Source organism: Salvelinus sp. IW2-2015, linkage group LG18, assembly GCF_002910315.2.
Source record: "Salvelinus sp. IW2-2015 linkage group LG18, ASM291031v2, whole genome shotgun sequence".
Taxonomy (NCBI): domain Eukaryota; kingdom Metazoa; phylum Chordata; class Actinopteri; order Salmoniformes; family Salmonidae; genus Salvelinus; species Salvelinus sp. IW2-2015.
This window is the reverse complement of record NC_036858.1, coordinates 65,007,220-65,032,213: the sequence shown is the minus strand read 5'-3', so window position 1 is coordinate 65,032,213 and position 24,994 is coordinate 65,007,220. Positions and strand designations below refer to the sequence as shown.

Genomic DNA, 24,994 nt, shown 5'->3' with positions numbered 1-24,994 from the left:
CAAGGGGACACCTTTAAAAATATACTAAACAACTCTTTATCTGTTCTGCAAGGTTTTCCCCATTTCGTGAAAATGCACAACACGCATATTTAATTACATTGAAAATAACTGTGGCTACTGGCTGCGGAAACAAAACCAAAGCAAAAAGAAGAACATGGGCGGAATAATTTGAGCTCAAACAACGCACTTCCTGTTCAGTTTAGCGAGCAGAGCCGTCGTATACGAATGCGTTCCACACTCAATCTCACACGCGTGTTGTTACCGCTGTGCTATTATTGTTACAAAGTAGTTGCGTGTAGAAGTTCCTCGAGCTTTTGAGAACACAAACGGTCGTAGCAACAGAAATAATTATTTTGGGATTTCCCGAAACCTCAATCGCAGGCGATATAGTCCTCCGTGAAGCGTTCGCCGAGAGGACAAATATCAGAAATAAACAAAAGTAACGTTAATCATGGTGAGTGTTTGAATAAACTGCTTCGGTTAGCATTGCTAGCTAACTAACGGTAGCTGGATACCGGTAGTATCGTAGCTAGTTAATTGATAAGGATAGCGTCGTTTCGTTCTCTGCCAGTCAGTTTCCACATCTAAATGTTTTGTGTTTATTTTCAGACTGAAGCCGAAGTGAATCCCAAGGCCTACCCCCTGGCCGACGCCACACTGTCCAAAACCATCCTGGACCTCGTTCAGCAAGCCTCCAACTACAAACAGTTGAGGAAAGGGGCCAATGAAGGTATGGGAATCAGACACAATGAGTAATACCAAATTGGTAATATATCGATAATAAATGTACCCTATCCTTTCTGTGAGAAGCATTACACTAGCTTCCAGACACCTGGCTCTATGGTACACAGTACACGAAAATATGTATATGTTACGTTTAGTATGGTTATGTAAGACCCGTTACTTAAGGCAACATTTGAAAGGAGGGTGGCTGGGTGGGCACAACGTGAAAGTCCAGCTTGTTCTACCTTACGTTATTTTGAGTTTTACATTGTTATTGATTACTGCATACTTGGGTTTAGAACTTTCATGAAAGGCATGCCACTGTACTTGTGCATGTGACATTTGAAACTTGAAACAACCCAAAGGTTGTGCGTTTTGAATTGCATCGCTGACAACTTTAGGTATTTTGTAACTACTTTGTAGCTACTTGGCAACTACTTACTACCATTTTAGCTACTTTGCAACTACTTAACATGATGGCTAACCCTAACCTAGCCCTTGATCATGACTCTAGGGGAGAGTTTTGTTAATAGCCGTGACGCTCAGGTCTGAACATTAACACGCATCGCTTGTGGGATTGTTTTGGAAGCATAAGGACCTTATCTTTCATATTGGCTGAAAAATTAAATGATAAATTAATGCACACCTTTTTATAGGGTTAGAGTTCCCACTCTGCCATATTTCAACTGTATTTATTTTATTTAACCTTTTAACTAGGCAAGTCAGTTAAGAACAAATTCTTATTTAAATTGACGGCCTAGGAACAGTGGGTTAACTGCCTTGTTCAGGGGCAGAACGACATAGTTTTACCTTGTCAGCTCGGGGATTCGATCTAGCAACATTTTGGTTACTGGCCCAACGCTCTAGCCACTAGGCTACCTGCCGCCACTAGGCTACCTGCCGCCACTAGGCTACCTGCCGCCACTAGGCTACCTGCCGCCACTAGGCTACCTGCCGCCACTAGGCTACCTGCCGCAGCACTTGTTTACGGAAAACAGACAGCACCTAGTCGACTACCTATGCTAATTAGCTATCTGTGTCTCCGAACACCTGTGTAAATGGAAGATGGACAACTTTTTTTGGGGGGGGACAACACAAACATGTCACTGAAAAATACTGTCGGCTGCAACTGTTAAAACGGTGTACAGTAATTATGTATTTAGCGTTTGTGAAATGATTTTGGTGTGATAAGAAAGAGGGATGTATATTTCTAGAACCGTACAGTAATTGAGAACAGATTCACGTTTGGAGTATTTGGCTGTTTTGGCTTCCAGAACCAATTCACCCTTTAAACTGAAAATGTAAGATCCTTGGATTAAAAGCTTCCGCATGCTTCGGTTCGGCTGGCACCGAGGTGAACTCAGGTATGTGAACCCGAGTGTTCTTGCATATCTTCAACTTTCACTTAAACTGAGTGACAATGGTACTGTTCGTCCATCTTGATGTCTTAGCCAGTATACTCTTCCTCAAAATGGAATTAAACTCAAATCTTTCATTCATTTTGACATTTTTTGCAGAGATCTTGGTCATGTAATTTTACATCAAACTAAGGTGTTTGGTGCAGTATTCCTCAAGCTAGACTTGTTTAAATGCAAATTTTATATTGCTTAATAACAGCACTTCATTGACYAATCCCTACTGTTGACCAATCACCGACAACTGGGTATAGAATTCCAAACTTTTTGCCTTAAGCCTAAACAAACAAATGTTACGAAATATTGTCATATGCACAAACTGTTATGAACTGTTTCAGATGGGAAGGCCTTAAGGATTACCGTGCTCTCCTTTAGTCCAATACTGGGTTAACTCTAACCAAACTCCTAGCCTTAACCATAACATTTACCCGTAGCCTGGCTAACGTTAGCCACAACTAATATGAATTTGTAACATATGCATTGCAAATTCGTAATATATCGTATTAAATGGATGGACATCCACAAATTTAATACATACCTTACCAATGTAACATATCAAACTAATTTAAGTGTCCCAGATTTTTGTTTTGTCTACCCCTGAATCCAGGTTGGTACAGGAGGTTGTGTGCTTGGCCTCAGACCACTGATTAGACGTTTCAAATCCTGCTCCGATTACGACCGTAATCACTACACGTTATCTATGGGGGTCTCATTCTGCACTATAATCTATCAGACATGTCATTGATCCTTGAATCTTGTCTACCCTCTTCCAGCCACCAAGACATTGAACCGTGGTATCGCTGAGTTCATTGTGATGGCTGCTGATGCTGAGCCACTGGAGATCATCCTCCACCTGCCACTGCTCTGCGAGGACAAGAATGTCCCCTACGTGTTTGTGCGATCCAAGCAGGCCCTGGGGCGCGCCTGTGGGGTCTCCCGCCCAGTCATCGCTACCTCGGTCACCATCAAGGAGGGCTCGCAGCTCAAGCCCCAGATCCAGTCTACCCAGATGGCCATTGAGAGACTGCTGGTCTGATCTGGTTACTTCTCTGCTCTGGATAGTCTGAGAGACTATATCAGGGAGATGGATTATGTTTTGTCTACATGTATCTATTTTACTTTTGTCAGGGACATGCAAAGAAAATTATTAATGTGATAAAACATAAACATGAGTTTCTTTTGCTTAATGTGTTCTTCCATTGTGTCAGACTAGTACAGTATAATACTGTTGTATGCAAGAGAATGGTTGAGAGCCTGAGATGGAGGGATGAACCAACTAGAGGATACTTTGTTTTAGGGGGCCCTCAAACTGTCTTGGCAGAATATAAATGTGCCCATTGAAGTCCTGTAGAGCGTTTTTACGCAGCCATTTGATGTCTTGAACGCAGCCTCGAAGCAGGAATCAGTTTACAGTGAGATTATCACCGACGTGAGAGTCCAAAAGCTAAATGTAAACTGTCTGCACCCTTGTTGACCAAATGTTTTGGCCACCGTGGCTGAGCCACTCATTATTATACAGCACAGCGGTTTAAGGATTGTTACGTTGCTTTGAAGTAGCATGGGAAGTTTTCCAAATGGGACAGTGCAGAAGTGATCCAGTCCGTTTGTAGTAAGGTCCTGTTAAAATAACATTCCTGATGCAGAGTGCATGCAAACACTTTTTGTTCTAACTTTGGAATGTTTGGGTGGGTTAGAGACCCACTGGTGTTGTAGCTATGTACCTCCAGACATAATGGGTTCTGGTTAGAAATATCTTGTGGATCATGAGACAATATGGAAGCCCAGAGGGATCTGTGCATCTCCTACAGATATGTGTGTGTGGAGCAGGAGGAAAGAGTTTTACCTAGTCCGCCCAGGGTCCTGTTACACTGTCGGTTAGTGAAGGGGGGCAGATGTTAGTCACTGACAGGCCAATGAACCAGTGGGTAAAGGCAGGTGAGGAGACTCCTGACTGAAAACAGTACTATGCCTTAAGATATCAATGTGTGAAAATATAAAACGCAACATGTCAAGTGTTGATTTCATGAGCTGAAATTAAGGATCCCAGAAAATACAACTCATGTCAAAGCAAAAACAGGTTTTTGAAAATTAAACATTGAAATAAGTATTCAAAACCTTTACTCAGTACTTTGAAGCACCTTTGGCAGRGATTATTTGGGGTATTTTTATTTAACAAGGCAAGTCTGTAAATTCTTATTTACAATGACAGCTTCCCAAAAGGCAAAAAAGCCTCCWGTGGCYACGGGGGATTAAAAATAAAAATATAGGACAACACCGTAGCGGTACAAACAATAGCACAAAGGGCAAGGTAGAGACAATGACACAAGTTTGGCACACCTGTATTTGGGGAGTTTCTCCCATTCTTCTCTACAGAGCCTCTCAAGCTCTGTCAGTTTGGATGGAGAGCGTTGCTGCACAGCTATTTTCAGAGCTCTCCAGAGATGTTCAAGTCCAGGCTCGGGCTGGGCCACTCAACATTCAGAGATTTGTGCCAAAGCCACTCCTGCATTGTCTTGGCTGTGTACTTTGGGTCATTGTCCTGTTGGAAAGTGAACCGTTGCCCCAGTCTGAGGTCTTGAGCGCTCTGGAGCAGGTTTACATCAAGGATCTCTGTACATCTTTCCCTCGATCCTGACTAGTCACCCAGTCCCTGCCGCTGAAAAACATCCCAATAGCATGATGCTGCCACCACGCTTCACCGTAGGGATGGTGCCAGGTTTCCTCATTGTGACGCTTGGCATTCAGGCCAAGGAGTTCAATATTGGTTTCATCAGACAAGAGAATCCTGTTTCTCGTGGTCTGAGAGTCCTTTAGGCAAACTCCAAGCGGACTGTCATGTACCTTTTACTGAGGAGTGGGTTCCATCTGGCCACTCTACAATAAAGGCCTGATTGGTGGATTGCTGCAGATGGTTGTCATTTTCTACYATTCTACCATCACCACAGAGGAACTTTGTGGCCATCGAGTTCTTGGGCACCACCCTGACCAAGGCTCAGTTTGGCCAGGCAGCTAGCTCTAGGAAGAATCTTGGTGGTTCCAAACTTCTTCCATTTAAGAATGAGGCCACTGTGTTCTTGAGGACCTTCAATGCTGCAGAATTTTTGTTGGTACTCTTCCCCAGATCTGTGCCGTGACACACTCCTGTCTCGCGCTCTACAGACAAATCCTTCAACCTCAGATTGGTTTTTGCTCTGACATGCACTGTTAACTGTGTGACCTTATATAGACAGGTGTGTGCCTTCCCAAATCATGTCCAATCAATTGAATTTACCACAGGTGGACTCCAATCAAGTTGTAGGAACATCTCAAGGATGATCAATTGAAACAGGATGCACCTGAGCTCAATTTCAAGTCTCATTTACTTATGTAAATAAGGTATTKATTTTACTTTATATATTGGCTACAATTTAATTCATTTTAGAATAAGGCTGTAACGTAACAATGTGGAAAAAGTCAAGGGATCTGAATACACTACATTACCACCTGGGGGGGGGTATACCACAAAGCAGGATCAATTAGTTAGCCAGCTAACCTTGATAAACAACCAGAAATAGTTTATTTTCTGGTTCATAAAGAAAGCTAAACATAGCTATGTTTTTAGTTGTGGAGTTAAGTAGACCATACCCATTTTAAACTCCTCAACAACAAAAAAAGTGATATCAGAATGTTAAGTTAGCTGGCGAACTACTTGATCATGTTTTGTAGTATACCCTTCTGTTCTGTTAAGGGAGTGGGTGGAAAGAAGTTTAAACATTCCTACAGCTGCACAACATAACTTAAAAAGCTGACAACAGGCAGAGATTTTAAATGAATTTATTTGCTTTTTTAAAAAATTCWGAAGATTAACCACTATCATGTCCAAATAAAAGCAGAACAAATCGAGTTCTTTCATTGTGCCATTCATTAGTACACTGGTAATACCTCAGAGCAACAGCCTCTCACTAAGTCAAAAATAAAGAGCACTGAACTGAATATCACTGAACTACTGTATATTGTAAATACAGCCATTAGAAGCTACTGTAAACCAAAAACATGGTCAGTTATGACTTCTGAACGCTATGAAAATAGTTTAGTGATACAGTAATAGTAATGTTTACATAGCATCATGTCAATGACATCCTTACGAGTAGCAAACAAACTCCAGATTCTTCACACTTGTACTATACTTTTTTTAAAGGACTGGATAGATGGAAACTGCTGACAGAACCCGTTAAAAGGGAATAACGTCAAATACAGGCCTAGATTCTACCATAAAACAAACAAGGCCTATAAGAAAAAGGTCATGATGCACCAGGTGTCTGGAGTGTAAAGCTGGCGGACTACACAGTACAGTTCCATTACTGACAATACTCGTACAATGGATGTATTTATGTACAGTAACACTCATGGTTTGAAACTGTTGTTTAATCCAACAAGAGGGATCCATCTAAATTGGTCTGATAAAAAGAACCATTCTCCATCCTCTTTCTGACCAATAGGTTCTCCTATACACCTGGTCAGGTGCATTCCTAGTCTAGATGCCTTCAGAATGTAAAATACTGGATCTTTTCTCAGACCAAGGGGGAGCACCAAGTACAACAAGTAGAGATTTAGATTGATCTAATATGCATTTAAATCCACCTAGGAATAATTTGATAGCTATTATCCATGACTGACATCAGTTGTTTTGACAATGTATTCGAAGGTGGATCAAATTCACCTGAGGAGAAATTATTGATCTAAATCTACATAGAGTATGATTATAGAACTTAACAGCTAGTACAACGCTTAGAATTTTTGTTTATTTAGATTTCTCTTGAGCTATAAACCGTTTTGTCAAGATTAAGCAAATTATAATCGCAAACATTGTACAGAAGAGAAAAAACAAGAAATCATGACATTTAGTGTACACGGAGCTCCTAGAAAGTGATGACCGTTATATGAAGTAGGAATTTTGGCAACATCTCAATTCATTGAAGTCTGTAAACAAACAATATGTACTCGAGAAGAGTGGAAAGAGACCGAAATTGAAAAGCGCAATTAGTATTACCTTCCAGGAACATAAAAAAAAGGAACATTTTTGAAGGCAGCAGGAATTTCTTAGTGTAGGGGAAACATGTAGGGCTTGTCCAACCCCCTTTTTCCTAGAGCTGAATAAGAGTTAATTCTAAGCTTCGTATAATAAAATCAATCATATTTAAGTAGTATGTACCAATTACAATACAAAAGAGATTTTTTTTATATATCTGGATACATATGGTTTTTGTAGAATCCTCCCCCTAAGACACTCCCCCGCCCTCTTATTCATTACCAATAGGTGAGCTCAGACTGCAGTGTGACTTCCTACTTCCTGTCTGCGGAATTTAGAGTAGTGAGCACTTCCTCTTCCTCTTCTTGACGGGTGGGGGACACAGGACCGCCCGGATGGCTTCGTCAAATACTGTCTTAAGGCCACGCTGTGTCAAGGCTGAGCATTCCAGGTACTTTACTGCTCCTGTAGAGAGACAGGCTGGCAGTCAACATAACAGCAAATTGGGATTTAATTCATTAAATTCCTAAATAGACTAATAGCTATGACTACCCTGAGCGGAGCCAGCTTAAGCTATGAAGAAACTGCGTTGACATTGCTGTGTAGAGTCCAGTAATAGGCTTACTCTACGTCCGGGAAACCGGCCCCTAAAGTACTACTAAGAACTAAGTAAGCCTTGTCCGAGCCAGAACAGCCCATCTCCTGTTTCTGTACTGAGGCACCTTGATGTACAGTACCCCCCCCTGGACAGGACACTAGCCCATCTCTTGTTTCTGTACTGAGGCACCTTGATGTACAGTACGGCACCTTGATGTACAGTACCCCCCCTGGACAGGACACTAGCCCATCTCTTGTTTCTGTACTGAGGCACCTTGATGTACAGTACCCCCCTGGACAGGACTAAGTACCATTAGTAAACTAACCAATCTCTTTGGCCATGGCCAGGCCCTGGGGGTAGGTGATGGGGGTGAGTTTCTTCTCCTTCAGCTTCTCGATGGTGTCCTTGTCGTCTCTCAGATCCAGCTTGGTGCCCACCAGGATGATGGGGGTGTTGGGGCAGTGGTGTCTCACCTCTGGGTACCACTACGGAGGACAGGGACATGAACAAGACAGTCAGGATAGGATCAGGATGTTACTGTAAACTAGAGGCCTACCTATCAGGTCTATACATCAGTTGTTTTGAGTATGTGGATCAAATCCACCCTTTCAAGCAATGACCTTGATGATAAAGCATTAAGTTAACACAGAACTAGATAGAAACAAAGCCGAGGCTATGGCTCACCTTGGCACGGACGTTTTCAAASGAGGCAGGACTCACGAGGGAGAAGCAAATCAAGAACACATCCTGTTGGGAGGAAACAAACAGCATAATTTATACAAGATCCACCATGAAAAACTGAGTTGCAATTCATGGAGATTATGAATGGTACAAATTAACCACAGACAGAGATTATGAATCAGTCCTCAATCTAGTACAAAGTTTCCCTGAACACTGACCACTGTCAATTGGTGGGAGGAGTCAGAGCCCAGAATGAGGGCAGACAAAGGGGCAGACAGAGCACTCTTTCACTTAATGCCTGCTCCAGACATTGTTTAGGTACTATGGGCAGAGGACTGTACTCTCGTCCCCATACATGCAGACTGACATAATAAATGCTCAATGTTGGCAACAACGCAATATGCCTTTCCCTAACGCCCTGAATAACTTGTGTTATATTGTTCACAATGTTGTCAAAACCGGAACACACATTTGTTTTTGAGGGGGATATTCAGCTAACACCAGGAATTCAGTTAAAAATGACACATTTAGGCAGTCTGTTCCCAAGTATTCCCACGAATAAAAGAGAAGTGATTGTGTCTCAAAGTAAATGAAGGTAGGAAATTGTTATTTTAAAATGCACTCTTTCTGGGCTTAGTCTTGGTCAATTTTCAGTGTAGAAATTACTATAGTTATGTTCCGGCCCCCCGACCATCCACTGCGACAAAAATCAACCCACGGCTGAATCTAGTTGCCTACCCGTTGTATGAATTGATGCTTTACGCCCCGCTAACACCAATGCACTGATAGAAATGAGGATAGTCACTAATTATGACACTAGTGACAACAGTACATTTCTCCTGTTGTTTTACCGTCTGTGGATAGGACAGTGGTCGGAGTCTGTCGTAGTCTTCCTGTCCTGCTGTATCCCATAGACCCAGATTAACTGGTTTCCCATCGACCATCACATTGGCAGAGTAGTTGTCAAAGCTGCAGGGAGAGATGCATGTTGTTACGCCACAATGACATCATCAGGGAAGCACACAACCAGGAAATGTCAATGATTCTACAGGCTAAATATATAATTTCCTGATTAATCAGGAAAAACTTTTAAAACCACACCTCTTATAAAATGTAAACATAGAATGCTAACATGAACTTTCAGAACTATGTTTCTAGTGTAGGGGAGAAGGGTTAAGCATTATAACTTAGACCCTGGCACGGCATTTATTTTGCTGACAAAACTCTCCATGCCATTCATAAGACACCTGCTGCAATGGGGGAGAGAAAGAGAGAGTGTGTATGCTTACACTGTGGGTATATATTCCCCGGGGAACGCATTGGTGGTGTAGCTGATGAGCAGGCATGTTTTACCCACAGCTCTGGAGGAGAAAAGGAGAGAGATGGAGGGATGAGGAGGAGAAATAAACAACTTTAGTTTTGTTTATGTCAATTTCAAAACTGAAAGGAGAACTTGGAGGGGTTTAACTGGCCAACTTGAGAAAATGAGTTAAACTATGAATAAATGTCTGCATTATCAAGTAGTGATGCACCGATATGACATTTTAGGAAAATACCGATATTTTCCTTGCCAAAAAAAACAATAACCAATATTTCTGCAGCCCTTTAAGCATTTTAGTGAAGTTAAATAGTTATCACACACACACGCAGTGGTCTATGGCACTGCATCTCAGCGCAAGAGGCGTCACTACAGTCCCTAGTCGAATCCAGGCTGTATCACATCCGGCTGTGATTGGGAGTGCCATAGGGCGGCGCACAATTGGCCAGGGATCGCCCGGGTTTGGCTGGGGTAGGCCGTCATTGTAAATAAGAATTTGTTCTTAACTGACTTGCCTAGTTAAGGTTACACACACACTGACCAAAACGTTATRTTGCCCGCATATATGTCCCCATTACCAGTAAAACAATCAAAACCTATTTCACTTGCTGTGCCGTTTCGTTGTTCGTTTGTTCAGTCGTTTCATTCTCAAACAGGATTTCTACAGAACGCTGTTTGGGGCTTTGCGTGTCAAAAAATATACTATTTAACGTGTCAACGCTACTGCTACTCTCTGTTCATCATATATGCATAGTCACTTTAACCATATCTACATGTACATGCTACCTCAATCAGCCTGACTAACCAGTGTCTGTCTGTATGAAGCCTCGCTACTTTTATAGCCTGTCTTCTTACTGTTGTTTTATTTCTTTACCTACCTACTGTTCACCTAATACCTTTTTTGCACTATTGGTTCGAGCCTGTAAGCAAGCATTTCACTGTAAGGTCTACACCTGCTGTATTCGGCGCACGTGACATATAAACTTTGATTTGAAATAAGCTTGTTGACCAATCAGGWCTTGAATATGACTGCACGTCACATAATAAATTTAACACGTTCATTAAGTTTTTACACATTGATTACACTCACGTCACAACGATTCATCGATACGTATGCTATGATGCTGGTAAAGTTGTCTCGCGCACCTACAGTGCTGGTCATTTAAAAAAAAGCTGGCTAGCTCATGGACGCAAACAATGTTCTTCCCCAAAAACATAGCAAAACGACAATCTGTTTCAGTAGCTATAGTTGCTAGCTAACTATATAGCTAGGTGTCATCTAAAATAATAATTTATAAGACAGTTCTTATTTGATTAATGGTCTGACCGATCTATGTGAAGCTAGCCACAATAGTGGACTTCGTGGTTAGCCTTAAAAATAAAAGTATGGCATAATTCTACTATTTGTATTCATTTGCGTCACTGTCAATTACAGACTTCTGTTTTGAAGGCAACCTGCAAATTCCACCATTGTGCCTAATCCTTATTGTGGCTAGCTACACAGCACATAACCCGGTCTGGTCGCGCATCACTAGCCAGATGAAGCTAGCTGGCTACTTATAACTTTAGCTTTGGGCAACAGGGTTAAGTAGCTGGCTAGCTATTTATTTTCATMWACTGAAGTTCAATTTCAGTAGGCGAACAACAAGAGGCAACCTAGCTAATACTTACTCACAAGGATTCCTTAATCATTGCTAAAAATGAAAATGACCACTTTCTACTGGTCATTGTTTTCAGGCTGGTTGTATTGGTGCTAGCTAGGTACCAAACTACAGCTAGCTACCCCAGAAGTTGCGGTCTAACAAATTATGCTTTATTACCAACGCAGTATTGTAAACACATCGTTCGTGGCCGGTGTTTGAAGACTTTTGTACAGCTTTGACAGTGCTACTGTACCTTTTGAGACACGCAAAGACCCAAATGACGTTCCATAGTATGTATGTTGTGAAGCTAATAGCAGTGACGCTATTACTGTGTAACTCCGGTAAGGCAACATCTGAAAAATAGCACACTTGGTAGTGTGTACCGGTGCTCAACCAGTCGGCGAAAGCCAACATCACCCACGACAGAGAACGGTTGATTGTCAAGGGCAATGAATTCCATTATCTTGGCTTTAATGGATTTCGCCTTTGAGTTGTCTCGCTGAAATTGTGTTACTCTTTCAAATGACTGCTCGATCCACACAGCAGATAGTGGGCTAGTTTCGGAATTCTGTGTTGCAAGTATAGCGGAAAATTTTATGTGGCGTCATTACGTCATGTACCTACGTTATATATAGGTATGCACCTCGGTTTTGCACCTCGGCGTTAAACTAGACGTCGGCCGATACCGATGTTGGCATTTTTAGCTTATATCGTCCGATTCCYATATGTTCACCGATATATTGTGCATCCCTATTATCCAGTAGTGTTCCAATGTTGAGGTTTCGCTCTACAATAGGGACATATTATAAAGACTTGAGAAGATGACCCACTATCTAGCAGAACTTGTAAGTCGCTCTGGATAAGAGCGTCTGCTAAATGACTTAAATGTAAATGTAAATATTTATCAGAACCTCTTAGTTTGTATTTAGAATGCTTCATACACTACTTACTATAGCCCTTTAATTTAAATATGTCTGGAAAATAGTAGTTTAACTGTCTGCTGCCTGTTGATGAACTCCACCATCAACCTTATTTAGGACATAGTGCCATTCTTTGTCAATGCTGGTACCATGTCCCTATGTTCTAAATAATGTTGATGGTGGAGCTCATTAACAACAGGCAGCAGACAGTTAAACTACTCTTTTCCAGACATACTTAAATTAAAGGGCTATAGTAAGTGTATGAAGCTTTCTAAAGAAACTAAGAGGTTCTGATAAATATCTGCTAGATTACGGGTCATCTTCTCAAGTGTTTATAAGTTCTCAAAGGGAAGTAAATTATCTAAAACCCAATGGTGTAGCAAATTATGTAATTTATCATAATACAAGGCGGTAACAAGAAGTTAAATGATAGGACGGACACTAAAGGGTTGCTGGGACTGGATCATTTCTAATAACTAATAATACATACAACGGGCTTTGTCTCACTCGCTAGCCACTACTCATTTTAACCTAACAAGAAACGTGTGGTACTAACAGCAAACGAGAATGCATAACGGTTAACGTTACCGTCAAGTAACAATTAGTTAGTATGCCACAACAAGTTTGCAGTCTGATGTTAGCAAGCTAACGCTAATTAGCTAACGTTAGTGTTGGAAACTGACAGTTGTCACCAATTAACGTTAGTAAGCTAACGCTCAAACTGTGGGCTACTAGAAACAATTCACTTTGACAATGTATATTCTAGATCATAACTTATATTGTAAGACGTCATTTTATAAACATACTTAACTAGCTACATAAATGTAGGTTTAACTTACCCGTCCCCCACTACAACACACTTGATGGCCTGCATCGACGCCTTTCTCAGCTATCAAGCTACAGTAGCTAGCTCAAATGGTAGCTTATTGGTCAGCTGGTAAACCACTCTTTTGATCCGTGAACTTGTTTTCCCAAAAAGGAGAAAAACAAGGTTTGAAGCCTCGATTGGAGGGCCCAAATTGCGATAGTTTATAAATGAGGAGAATTCCTTCAAATCAGTGTCCTCAAATAACTTGGTGGAACTCCAAACTTATAAACCAAGCAGCCACCACCCCAAAAATCTCTGGTGCTAAGCTTGAAAAAACGCCCTCAGACAACGGAAGCTGTAGCTCCCATTCCATACAAGTCATTTCCGTTAACCGTAGATTGGATAAAGGAATTTTCAAAGGGCTGTCAAGCGACGCCACCTAGCGGTAAGTAGAACATTTCTACAGCCACTTTCAGTTTCTGAACATTAGAGGGCAGTATTCCCTCATCAGCTGAATATTGTAAAGTCGCTCCAAGGTGGTGCACCATTTCAGAGAGGCAGGCATCATGAGACAAGACAGTCAGTCAATACTTAGGGTCTTATGATTTAATTCATCCGGGAACTTTGTCATGGTTGTCCCATGTTTTATCCTTAAAAAAAGTCTGTGTTTATCCACATTACAGCATCTTATCTAAATTGGTATTTGACAGCTGCTCTTATCCAGAGCGACTTAGGGTTAAGTGCCTTGCTCAATAAGTGTCAATGACGTTGCCTGTTTAGGTACATAAAGCCCATTCCCCTCTCCCTGCCTCCCCCTTTCCTCCTTCAACCCATGCTGTGATCACAGAGAGACGTCGTAAATTCCTGAGAATCTCCTCATGGCCAAACAGTATTAGAGAGAGGGTAAACTTTCAGGACAAAGGAAGGTTCTTCCACCTCACAGAACTTGAGGTACGAACAGATTTCATGTTCCGGAAAAAGTATAAAAGATCGGTGAAGAGTCCAGCTATTAACATGTCCGTTTGTCCCAATGTGGGAAACTCATGGGAGACTGGGTGGCTACATTACCATACCGCTGTTTGTATAATAACCTCAGATATGWGGTTTACATCTGATTGTTGTATAAAATGAATGAGTGAGTATGATACTGMTTGTATAATTGTGTAATATGATTTTGGACTGTTTAATGAAGAAAAATARAAATCCCTTTTGATTTGAACTAAATCCAAGGACCGCCCCTGAGCCCAGTTAGGGTCAGACATCCTGGGACAGCCCCTTTCTGCTATCCGAATAAAAGCCCAACTCTGAGAAATTATCAACAGACCATGTTTTTCTCCATAGGAGGAGAACGAAGGTTAAGTACCATTGCTGAATCTTTAACCATACCACGTGGTTAAACTCTTAGACGAATAAGAACAAGTCTTTGATATTGACTACTAGTCTGCAGCTAGGAATTCGGTATCATTGAATGCGAAGAAAGACAACCGCCGAAACATCCATTCTATAATGAATGTCACTCTGAACTATCCACYATAGCCAAGACAGAGACAGACGACTCTCCAACAGAAACTAATTTTCCTCCAGCGATCAAGACGACACATTGAGCGTAAATATATATATATATATATATATTGATTGCAATTGTTCCCGAATGAGTGAGCGTTCATGAGTAAAGGATTAGCATGTCAATTGTTATAATTATGAACTCTGTAGTGACTTCTTGGTCGAACGCCAATTTCCCTTTGTCTAACAAGCCGCCATGCCGGTTCAGCCCACTAGGGCATATTTCTCCCATCATTTCATGTAACCATGTTTAAGTTTGTTTGTTTGTTTATGCATTTCTGTGAATTACTTAGTTAGTAATAAATGATTTAAGACAATTGATGTATGGATGACTCATAGTGAAGACTGGGTTCGTGCAGATAACCAACAATTTACGACGTTTGGAATGAGACTAACGTGAGGTAAAATAAATAAATCATTCATCAGAAGACTATTGATCAGATATGAAAATATCTGAAAGGTTATATTGGGAAATTATAACTTTGTAATCTGACTACTTTCCCTGGTGCCCTCGAATTCATAGTTAATTAGTTACGTTATTAATCAGTTGATCGCGTAATAACTAATTACAGGAATCTTTGATGTAAACTATAAGTCTTCAATTTAATGATAGCAAAGACACGACAGTAGACAGACAGATTTTTCACCCATTCGCTTGTGGATTCGAACCACTGACCTTTTGGTTACTGGCCCAATGTTCTTAACAAGCAAGGCTACTTGTTAGGCTACCTGCTCCCCGGCACGACACAGATTGTCTGTTGACTGCAGATCCAAAACATCTGAATAAAAACAGAATAAAACCAGTTAAGATGTAATGTTGAGTTCTCGCTCTCTTTCCCCTTTCCCTTCTCTCTTCCTTCATCCTTCTCATTTCATCAGCAAAACTATTAAAGTGTCTTCATTGTTAATTAATCAGTGTCTCCATGGTAACTCAAACCCTGATGTATTTATACCCCTCATCCCGGAATAGAGCAAGAAGGATTATGCTGTTGGGGGATTTTGAAGGGAATGACACATTCATAGCATAAACAACAACAGTAGTGGATAAAAGCAGAGGAAAGGGATTAATGCAGTATAAACATGCTCGTCACAGAGACTAGGGGCCACCACTAGCACACAGATGTGTCCAAATGGAAAATGTGGAGCCTTGGAAGATGCTCAGAGTCATTGTGTGGACATGTGGAGTTTGCGGTGAATCAGTGGGTGTTAGTCACTTTTTTCAGGAAGACCTGTTAGATGCACTACATCACAGAGCCTTCCTACCTCTTATTTATACTGTATATTCCTCACTGAAAATTCCCTCACACTCTACAGTTCTTTGACAACTTATCTATTTTGTACAGGGGCACAACTTTGTTTTTAGAAGTGGGGGGGGGGTGTAATTATATTACTTAAAAAAAAAAAATTATCCAGTCAGAAAAACACTCCAAACAGCCTACCTGACTGCTAGGAGGTGTCCGCATGGTCCTAAAGCACACTGTTGCCCTGTTTTGTATCACATTCCTATGATAAAACTGGTGGGGTGAAAAATGCAATTTCAGAATGTCCCCAGTAAAAGTTGTGGCCCTGATTTTGTATATAATGTATGTAAACGTTTTGTAAATTCTTCTGTCTATTTCTGCATCTATATGTTGTATTGCTAGCAGCACCATATCACCAAGTTAAATTCTGTGTTTTTGTAAAGTTAAATTCTGGGTATGTGTAAATGTACTTGGTGAATAAATTCGTGGAGCACATTCGGAATTATTGACAGAGCTATGGAAAGCTACTGAATATAGGGCATGCATATCAGGGAGAAGAGAGAAAGCATGAATGAGATCACATATCCTAAGCAGGGGTCGGCAACCCTGGTGCTGGATTGCTATAGGCACTTCATGTTTTGGATTTAACCAACCTGGAAGACCAGGTGTGTTGAATTTAGGCAAATCACTGAACTGATCAATTAGCTCAGTTGGTCAGGGCTGCATTCGGGAAAGGTTGGGTTGTGGGTTCAAAATGCATCGCAGCCCTTTAAATATGTCACTCGTTTTCAACTGAATGGAGCAAACGTATCTCAAAGTCTGTTCAAGAACATTTTGGGAAAATGCGTTGTTCAGTACAAACCGTTCTGCTACGTAGCAAACTTTCAAGTGAACTGAACACATCCCTGGTTAAGGGCCTAGTTGGAACAAAATCCTGCAGTATCTGAGACACTCCAGGAACAGAGTTGCCTACCACTGCACGACAGTATTGCCCAGATGCTAATGTTCTGCTAGAGCTATAGAAAGTAGAGCAAACGCACAACTTATGGAGTCTCCTTCTCACGGTACATAACAGCAGCGTGTAAATGATCTAAGTTAATGAATGGAAATAGCTCCATCTCTCTCTCCAAGCTCAGGATCTGAGTGTTTTTGAGACCGGGTCATTATGTTTCCCATGATGTCTCTGAATCATCTCTCAATGGACCGCCATCATAACACAAAGGGCATTTGCATAACAGCCTGATCACCCGTCTGTGGGGAATCATCATGTAATTGACACCATGCATAAATGACATTTTAAAATGCTGGAGGAGTCAATGGAACAATCTGATGGACTCCAGACTATGTTAAATGGGAAGTCATGGAACATGACATTGTTTTGATATTCTGTATATTATTCTCTCAACACATCTCCACTGTGCTACGCATCTCAACACCTTCCTTGTGCTACGCATCAACACTCTCCACTGTGCTACGCATCTCAACACATTCCACTGTGCTTACGCATCTCAAACACTCTCCACTGTGCTACGCATCTCAACAATCATCCTCACTGTGCTACTCATTCAACACATCTCCATGTGCTACGCATCTCAACACATCTCCATGTGCTACGCATCTCACATCTCACTGTGCTACATTCTCACACATCTCCACTGTGCTACGCATCTCAACACATCTCCACTGTGCTACGCATCTCAACACACATCTCACTGTGCTACGCATCTCAACACATCTCCACTGTGCTACATCTCAACACATCTCCACTGTGCTACGCATCTCAACACATCTCTGTGCTACGCATCTCAACAATTCCACTGTGCTACGCTATCTCAACACATCTCCACTGTGCTACGCTATCTCAAAACATCTCCACTGCGCTAACGCATCTCACACATCTCCGTACGCATCTAACAACCACTGTGCTACGCATCTCAACATCTCCACTGTCTACGCATCTAACATCTCATGCGCTCTACGCATCTAACACTCTCACATGTGGCTACGCATCTCAACACATTCTCACTGTGCTACGCATTCAACACATCTCCACTGTGCTACGCATTCAAACACTCTCCACTGTGCTTACGAATCTCAACACATCTCTACTGTGCTACTTATTCAACACATCTCACTGCGCTACGTCATCTTCAACATCATTCCACTGCCGTACGCATCTCAACACATCTCCACTGCTGCTACGCATCTCAACACATCTCCACTGTGCTACGCATCTCAACACATCTCACTGTGGCTACGCATTCAACACATCTCCACTGTGCTAGCATTCAACATTCACTGTGCTCGCATCTCACACACATCTCCACTGTGGCTACGATCTCAACACATCTCCACTGTGCTACGCATCTCAACACATCTCCACTGTGCTACGCATCTCAATCTCCACTGTGCTACGTTTCACACATCTCCACTGTGCTACGCATTCAACACATCTCCACTGTGCTAGCATCTCAACACATCTCACTGTGCTACGCATCTAAACATTTCCACTGTGCTACGATCTCAACACATCTCCACTGTGCTACGCATTCAACACTCTCCACTGTGCTACGCATCTCAACACATTCCACTGTGCTACGCATCTAACACATCTCACTGTGCTACGCATCTCAACACATTCTCCACTGTGCTACACGCTCTCAACAATCTCCACTGTGCTACGTTAACATATTCACTGTGTACGTATCAACACATCTCCACTGTGCTAGTATAACATTCACTGTGCTACGATATAACACATCTCCACTGTGCTACGTATCAACACATCTCCACTGTGCTACGCTTCTCAACACATCTCCACTGTGCTACGCATTCAACACATCTCCTGTGCTACGTATTCAACACATCCACTGTGCTACGTCAACACATCTCCACTGTGCTACGTATAACACATCTCCACTGTGCTACGCATCTCAACACATTCCACTGTGCTAACGATCTCACACATTCCATGTGCTAGTATCTAACACATCTCCACTGTGCTACGATCATACTCCAGCTAGTATCAACATCATCTCCATGTGCTACGCATCTCAACACATCTCCACTGTGCTACGTATCAACACATCTCCACTGTGCTACGCATATCAACACATCTCCACTGTGCTACGTGATCAAACATCTCCACTGTGCTAGCTCTCAACCATCTCCACTGTGCTACGCATCATGAACACATTCTTCCACTGTGCTACGTATAACACATCTCACTGTGCTACGATATCAACAATCTCCTGTGCTACGTATCAACACATCTCCACTGTGCTACGCATATCAACACTCTCCAGCTGGTGCTACGTACTGCAAACATTCCATGTGCTACCGCCTATAACATTCATGTGCTACGCTATCAAACATCTCCACTGTGCTACGCATCTAACATCTCACTGTGCTACGCATATCAACCAATCTCCACTTGTCGCTATCGTAATCAATTCAACACATCTCCACTGTGCTACGCATATCAACACATCTCCACTGTGCTACGTATCAACACATCTCAAATACAAATCAGATCAGAATTAAATTGTACAGTAGAATGAATGTTCCTGTATGGCGAGGGATGGGAGGTGTCTTGACCAGCAGCCTTGCTCTATAATCAGGTCTAAGGTCATCATATTAAATCAGTCATTGTGAGAAGGAAGGATGTCCCCCACATTTCCCTTTCCCTCCAGCTCTATGTCCCACTCCCTCGTCTGACCGCTTCACCCTCTCCCTCCCTCTGTGAGAAAGGAGGCTTATCACATTCACTTCACTGTGTTCAAGCTGAACGCACACACATTCACTTCACTGCAGTAGTTCTTGGAGAGTAGATGGGCATACTTTTCCCCATGTCTGAGCTATGAGCAGTTTGCCTGAATGTTGTGACAAGAGACACAGTGGTCAGTGTAAAAAGACACTGATTTGATCTGGTGTGGATGGCTGAAACAAGATAGGCGGTTCATCCCTAAACTCAGCTGGCTCAGTGACTCATCACATTCCACATTCCTTGGAAATGTATCAACAGTCCCCGCCCTGCCGAGAATCACTGCCAAGGGTTTCAATCTGATTTCTCTGTCAATGAACCGATTCTCACAACTATTCAACCGCTGTTGTTGAGTCTGCCGCCAGTCATGGGCATGTGTAACCGCTGTCCAGTGAAGACAAGAAGACTGTTCTGGGCATCAGTGGAACAGATGTGATCGTACTTCGTTAATCTTGGGTTGTGTTTTTAAAGAAAGGACTGTCCCAGCCAGTGAGCCCAGTTGATTGGTGTTTATTCTGACGATAGACACAAGGAAGCACATTAGATGTGCAGGACAACAGGATGTTGATGGCTGTATATTGGTAATTTGTCTGTTAGAATGGAAATAACTGTGAATAAGCAGGAAGCTAATGTGACCATTACAATTAGTGCATGCTAGCTCTCGCTCTCACAGCAATAATATACAAAAGAATATCCTAGGATTCCCGTGTATATTCACCCTCAAGCCGATACCACGACGGCCCTCAAGGAACTACACTGGACTTTATGCAAATTGGAAACCACATATCCTGAGGCCGCATTTATTGTTTCTGGCGATATTAACAAAGCAAATTTGAGGAAAACGCTCCAGAAGTTCTATCAACACATTGACTGTAGTATTCGCTCGGGCAAAACACTCAACCACTGCTACTCCCCCTTTCGAAATGCCTACAAGGCCCTCCCCCGCCCTCCCTTCGGCAAATTAGATCACGACCCATTTTGCTCCTACCTTCCGATAGGCAAAATCTCAAACAAAGTACACATGCTTAGGTCTGTTCAACGCTGGTCTGACCACTTGAAATCCATGCTTCAAGATTGTTTGATCACGCAGACTGGGATATGTTCCTGGGTAGTCTCTGAAAATAATATTAACGTATACACGGACATTGTGATTGAGTTCATCAGGAAGTGTATAGGGGATGTTGTTCCCACTGTGAATATTAAAACCTACCCAAACCAGAAACTGTGGATATAAGGCAGCATTTGCACAAAACTGAAACCCCGAACCACAGCATTTAACCATGGCAAGGGGACTGGAAATATTGCTGAATATAAACAGTGTAGTTATTCCCTCCGTAAGGCAGTCAAACAGGCAAAACATCAGTACAGAGACAAAGTGGAGTTGCAATTCAACAGCTCAGACACGAGACGTACGTGGCAGGGTCTACAGACAATCACGGATTACAAAGGGAAAACCAGCCAAGTCGGACACCGACGTCTTGCTCCCAAACAAGCTAAACATCTTATTTGCCCCCTTTGAGGATGACACAGTGCCACCGACACCGCCCGCTCCCATGGACTGTGGGCTGTCGTTCTCTGTGGCTGACGTGAGTAAGACATTTAAGCGTGTTAATTAACTTTCGCAAGGCTTCCGGTCCAGACGGCATCCCTAGCCGAGTCCTCAGAGCATGCGCAGACCAGCTGGCTCCAGTGTTTATGGACATATTCAATCTCTCCCTATCCCAGTCTTCTGACCCCACTTGCTTCAAGATGTCCACCATTGTTCCCATACCCAAGAAAGCAAAGGTAACTGAACTACATGACTATCGGCTCGTAACACTCACTTCTGTCAACATGAAGTGCTTTGTGAGGCTAGTTAAGGATCATATCACCCCTACCTTACCTGACACACTAGACCCACTTCAATTTCTTAACCGCCCCAATAGATCCACAGACGATGCAATCGCAATGCCCTATCCCATCTGGACAAGAGGAATCCCTACTTAAGAATACTGTTCAGTGACTATAGCTCAGCCTTCAACACCATTGTACCCTCCAACCTTCATTAATATTTGGGCCCTGGGTCTGAACCCAGACATGTGCAACTGGGTCCTGGACTTCCTGATGGGCCGCCACCAGTGGTGAAGGTTGGAAACAACACCTCCACTTCGCTGATCCTCAAACACAGGGGCCCCACAAGGGTGCATGCTTAGCCCCCTCCTGTACTCCCTGTTAACCCATGACTGCGTGGCCATGCACACCTTCAACTCAATCATCAAGTTTGCAGACGACACAACTGTAGTAAGCCTGATTACCAACAATGACGAGACAGCCTACAGGGAGGAGGTGAGGGCCCTGGCACAACGTCAACAAAATGAAGCAGCTGATTGTGGACTTCAAGAAACAGCAGAGGGAGCACGCCCCTATCCACATCGACGGGACCGCAGTGAAGGAGGGGGAAAGCTTCAAGTTCCTCTGTGTACACATCACAGACAAACTGAAATGGTCCACCCACACAGACAGGAGACTGAAGAAATTCGGCCTGGCCCCCAAGACCCTCAAACTGTTACAGATTCACAATTGAGAGCATCCTGTTGGGCTGTATCTTCGCCTGGTACGGCAACTGCACCGCCTGCAACCGCAGGGTTCTCCAGAGGGTAGTGCGGTCTGCCCAACGCATCACCGGGAGCACACTGCCTGCCCTCCAGGACACTTACAGCACCCGATGTCAGAAGAAGGCCAAAAAGATCATCAAGGACATCAACCACCCGAGCCATGGTCTGTTCACGCTGCTATTTCTTTTATACATTTTTTATTTAACCTTTATTTAACTAGGCAAGTCAGTTAAGAACAAATTCTTATTTACAATGACGGCTTAACCCTGGCCAAACCCGGACGACGCTGGGCCAATTGTTCGCCGCCCTATGGGACTCCCAATCACGGCCGGATGTGATACAGCCTGGACTGTAGTGACGCCTCTTGCACTGAGATGCAGTGCCTTAGACCGCTGCGCCACTCGGGAGCCCTGTTGTTTAGGCCGAGGTATGTATAGTATGTATAGGCAACGGTGTCTAGATGGAATTTGTATTTGTGGTCCTGACAACAGGACCTTTTTTGGAACACCATTATTTTTGTCTTACTGAGATCTACTGTCAGGGCCCAGGCCCAGGGCCTCCTTGGCTTGGGACAGAAGCACCAGATCATCAGCAAACAGTAGACATTTGACTTCAGATTCTAGTAGGGTGAGGCCAGATGCTGCTGACTGTTTTAGTGCCCTTGCCAATTTGTTGATATATATGTTGAAGAGGGTGGGGCTTAACCTGCATCCCTTTCTCACCCCCCGGCCCTGTGTAAAGAAATGTGTTTGCCAATTTTAATTGCACACTAGTTTGTGTACCAGGATTTTATGTCGTATGTTTTTCCCCTAACACCACTTTCCAWCAATTTGTTTAGCAGACCCTCATGCCAAATTGAGTCAAAAGCTTTTTTGAAATCAACAAAGCATGAGAAGACTTTGCCTTTGTTTTGGTTTGTTTGTTTGTCAATTAGGGCGTGCAGGGTGAATATGTGGTCTGTTGTACGGTAATTTGGTAAAAAGCCAATTTGACATTTGCTCAGTACATTGTTTTCACTGAGGAAATGTACAAGTCTGCTGTTAATGATAATGCAGAGGATTTTCTGAAGGTTGCTGTTGACGCATATCCCACGGTAGTGATTGGGGTAAAATTTGTCTCCACTTTTGTGGAATGGGGTGATCAGTCATTGGTTCCAAATATTGGGGAAGATGCCAGAGCTGAGGATGATGTTAAAGAGTTTAGTCAATCGGAATATGTGGTCTGTATATTTTATCATTTCATGTATGATACCATCAACACCACAGGCCTTTTTGGGTTGGAGGGTTTTTATTTTGTCCTGTAGTTCATTCAATGTAATCAGAGAATCCAGTGGGTTCTGGTAGTCTTTAATAGCTGATTCTAAGAATTGTTAAATGATCATGTATATGTTTTTGCTGTTTGTACTTTGTTATAGAGTCAAAAAGATAATTGAAGTGGTTTATCCATACATCTCTGTTTTGGATAGATAACTCTTTTTAGATTTGATAGGGAAGCAGAAAGGTCAAATATACTGTTTAGGCTTTCTACTGCCAAGTTTACACCTTCACTATTACAGTGAAATGTTTTGTCCAGGAAGTTGTCTAAAAGGGATTTAATTTGTTGTTGCCTAATTGTTTTTGGTAGGTTTTTACACTACTTTCCTTCCATCTATAGCATTTCTTAATTTTGTGCAGTTCCTTTGGCTTTGATGCCTCGTGGTTGAGTATTGCTCTGTTCAGGTAGATTGTTATTTTGCTGTGACCTGATAGGGGTGTTAGTGSTCTGACTGAATGCTCTGAGAGTCTCAAGGTTGAGGTCAGTGTAATCTACAGTACTACTGCCAAGGGATGAGCTATAGGTGTACCTACCATAGGAATCTCCTCGAAGCCTACAGACCCAGCGTGCAAAAGAGTTGCAGGAGTTGTGACCCATTTTTGTTGGTTATGTTGAAGTAGTTGTGCCTAGGGCAGGCCTGGGCAATTCCAGTCCTCCAGGGCCTGATTGGTGTCACACTTTTTCTCCATCCCTAGCAAACACCGCTGATTAATCAAATTGCATTCTAAACTGAAGATCATGATTAGTTGATTATTGGAGTCAGGGGTGTTAGATGGGACTGGGGCAAAAGTGTGACACCAATCAGGCCCCGAGGACTGGAGTTGCCCAGGCCTGGTCTAGGGGGTCATATTTGGGAGGGAATACTGTCACCTCAATGTAGATGTTTGTCTCTCTTTGTGCTGAGGGTGTCAGGTTGTTGTCCAGTTCTGGTATTTATGTCGCCACAGACTAGTACATGTCCCTGGGCCTGGAAATGGTTGATCTCTCCCTCTAGGATGGAGAAGCTGTCATCATTAAAGTATGGGGATTCTATCTCTGTGTGTGTGTGTGTTGTTGGATTGAACTTTAGATCTATTCTCTGTCTACTCCCCTGATGAGTGGTCCTCAGTGCATCATTATAACCAGCTAGCGTTACTCTCTGTATCACATCTTCTGTTGTAGCTGAGATAAAACAGAGGTCACAGTGGAAGAGGGATAGAGAGAGCAAGAGAGGTGGGGGAGAGAGAGAGGAGAGCGAGAGAAAGAGAGAAAGAGGGTGAGAGACAGGAGGCGAGAAGGAGTGAGAGAGAGAAAGAGGAGGATTGTCGAGGGTAATCTGGAGGTTTGAGTTAGTGTGTAATGGAGGACGGGGTTGTTGTACATCGGCCTAACCTCTGCTCAGATACAAACATCATAAACTCCCAAA

At 42.7% G+C, this 24,994-nt stretch overlaps 2 protein-coding genes across 2 annotated transcripts; one reads left to right on the top strand and one right to left on the bottom strand.

Annotated features, from left to right (window-relative positions):
• The first annotated feature begins 184 nt into the window (after positions 1-184).
• On the top strand, positions 185-3,320 carry LOC111977412 (NHP2-like protein 1). The gene is made up of 3 exons (XM_024006819.2): positions 185-454; positions 610-730; positions 2,912-3,320. The coding sequence occupies exons 1-3, from the start codon at positions 452-454 to the stop codon at positions 3,172-3,174; spliced, it is 387 nt and encodes a 128-aa protein (XP_023862587.1). The 5' UTR covers positions 185-451; the 3' UTR covers positions 3,175-3,320.
• A 2,615-nt stretch (positions 3,321-5,935) lies between these two features.
• Positions 5,936-13,493, bottom strand: LOC111977410 (ras-related C3 botulinum toxin substrate 1). Its single transcript, XM_024006816.3, has 6 exons — positions 13,146-13,493; positions 9,715-9,786; positions 9,277-9,394; positions 8,429-8,491; positions 8,070-8,229; positions 5,936-7,611 (listed from the first exon to the last, which is right to left on the bottom strand). Exons 1-6 carry the CDS (start codon positions 13,178-13,180, stop codon positions 7,481-7,483), a joined length of 579 nt encoding a protein of 192 aa, XP_023862584.1. The 5' UTR covers positions 13,181-13,493; the 3' UTR covers positions 5,936-7,480.
• Positions 13,494-24,994: the final 11,501 nt, after the last annotated feature.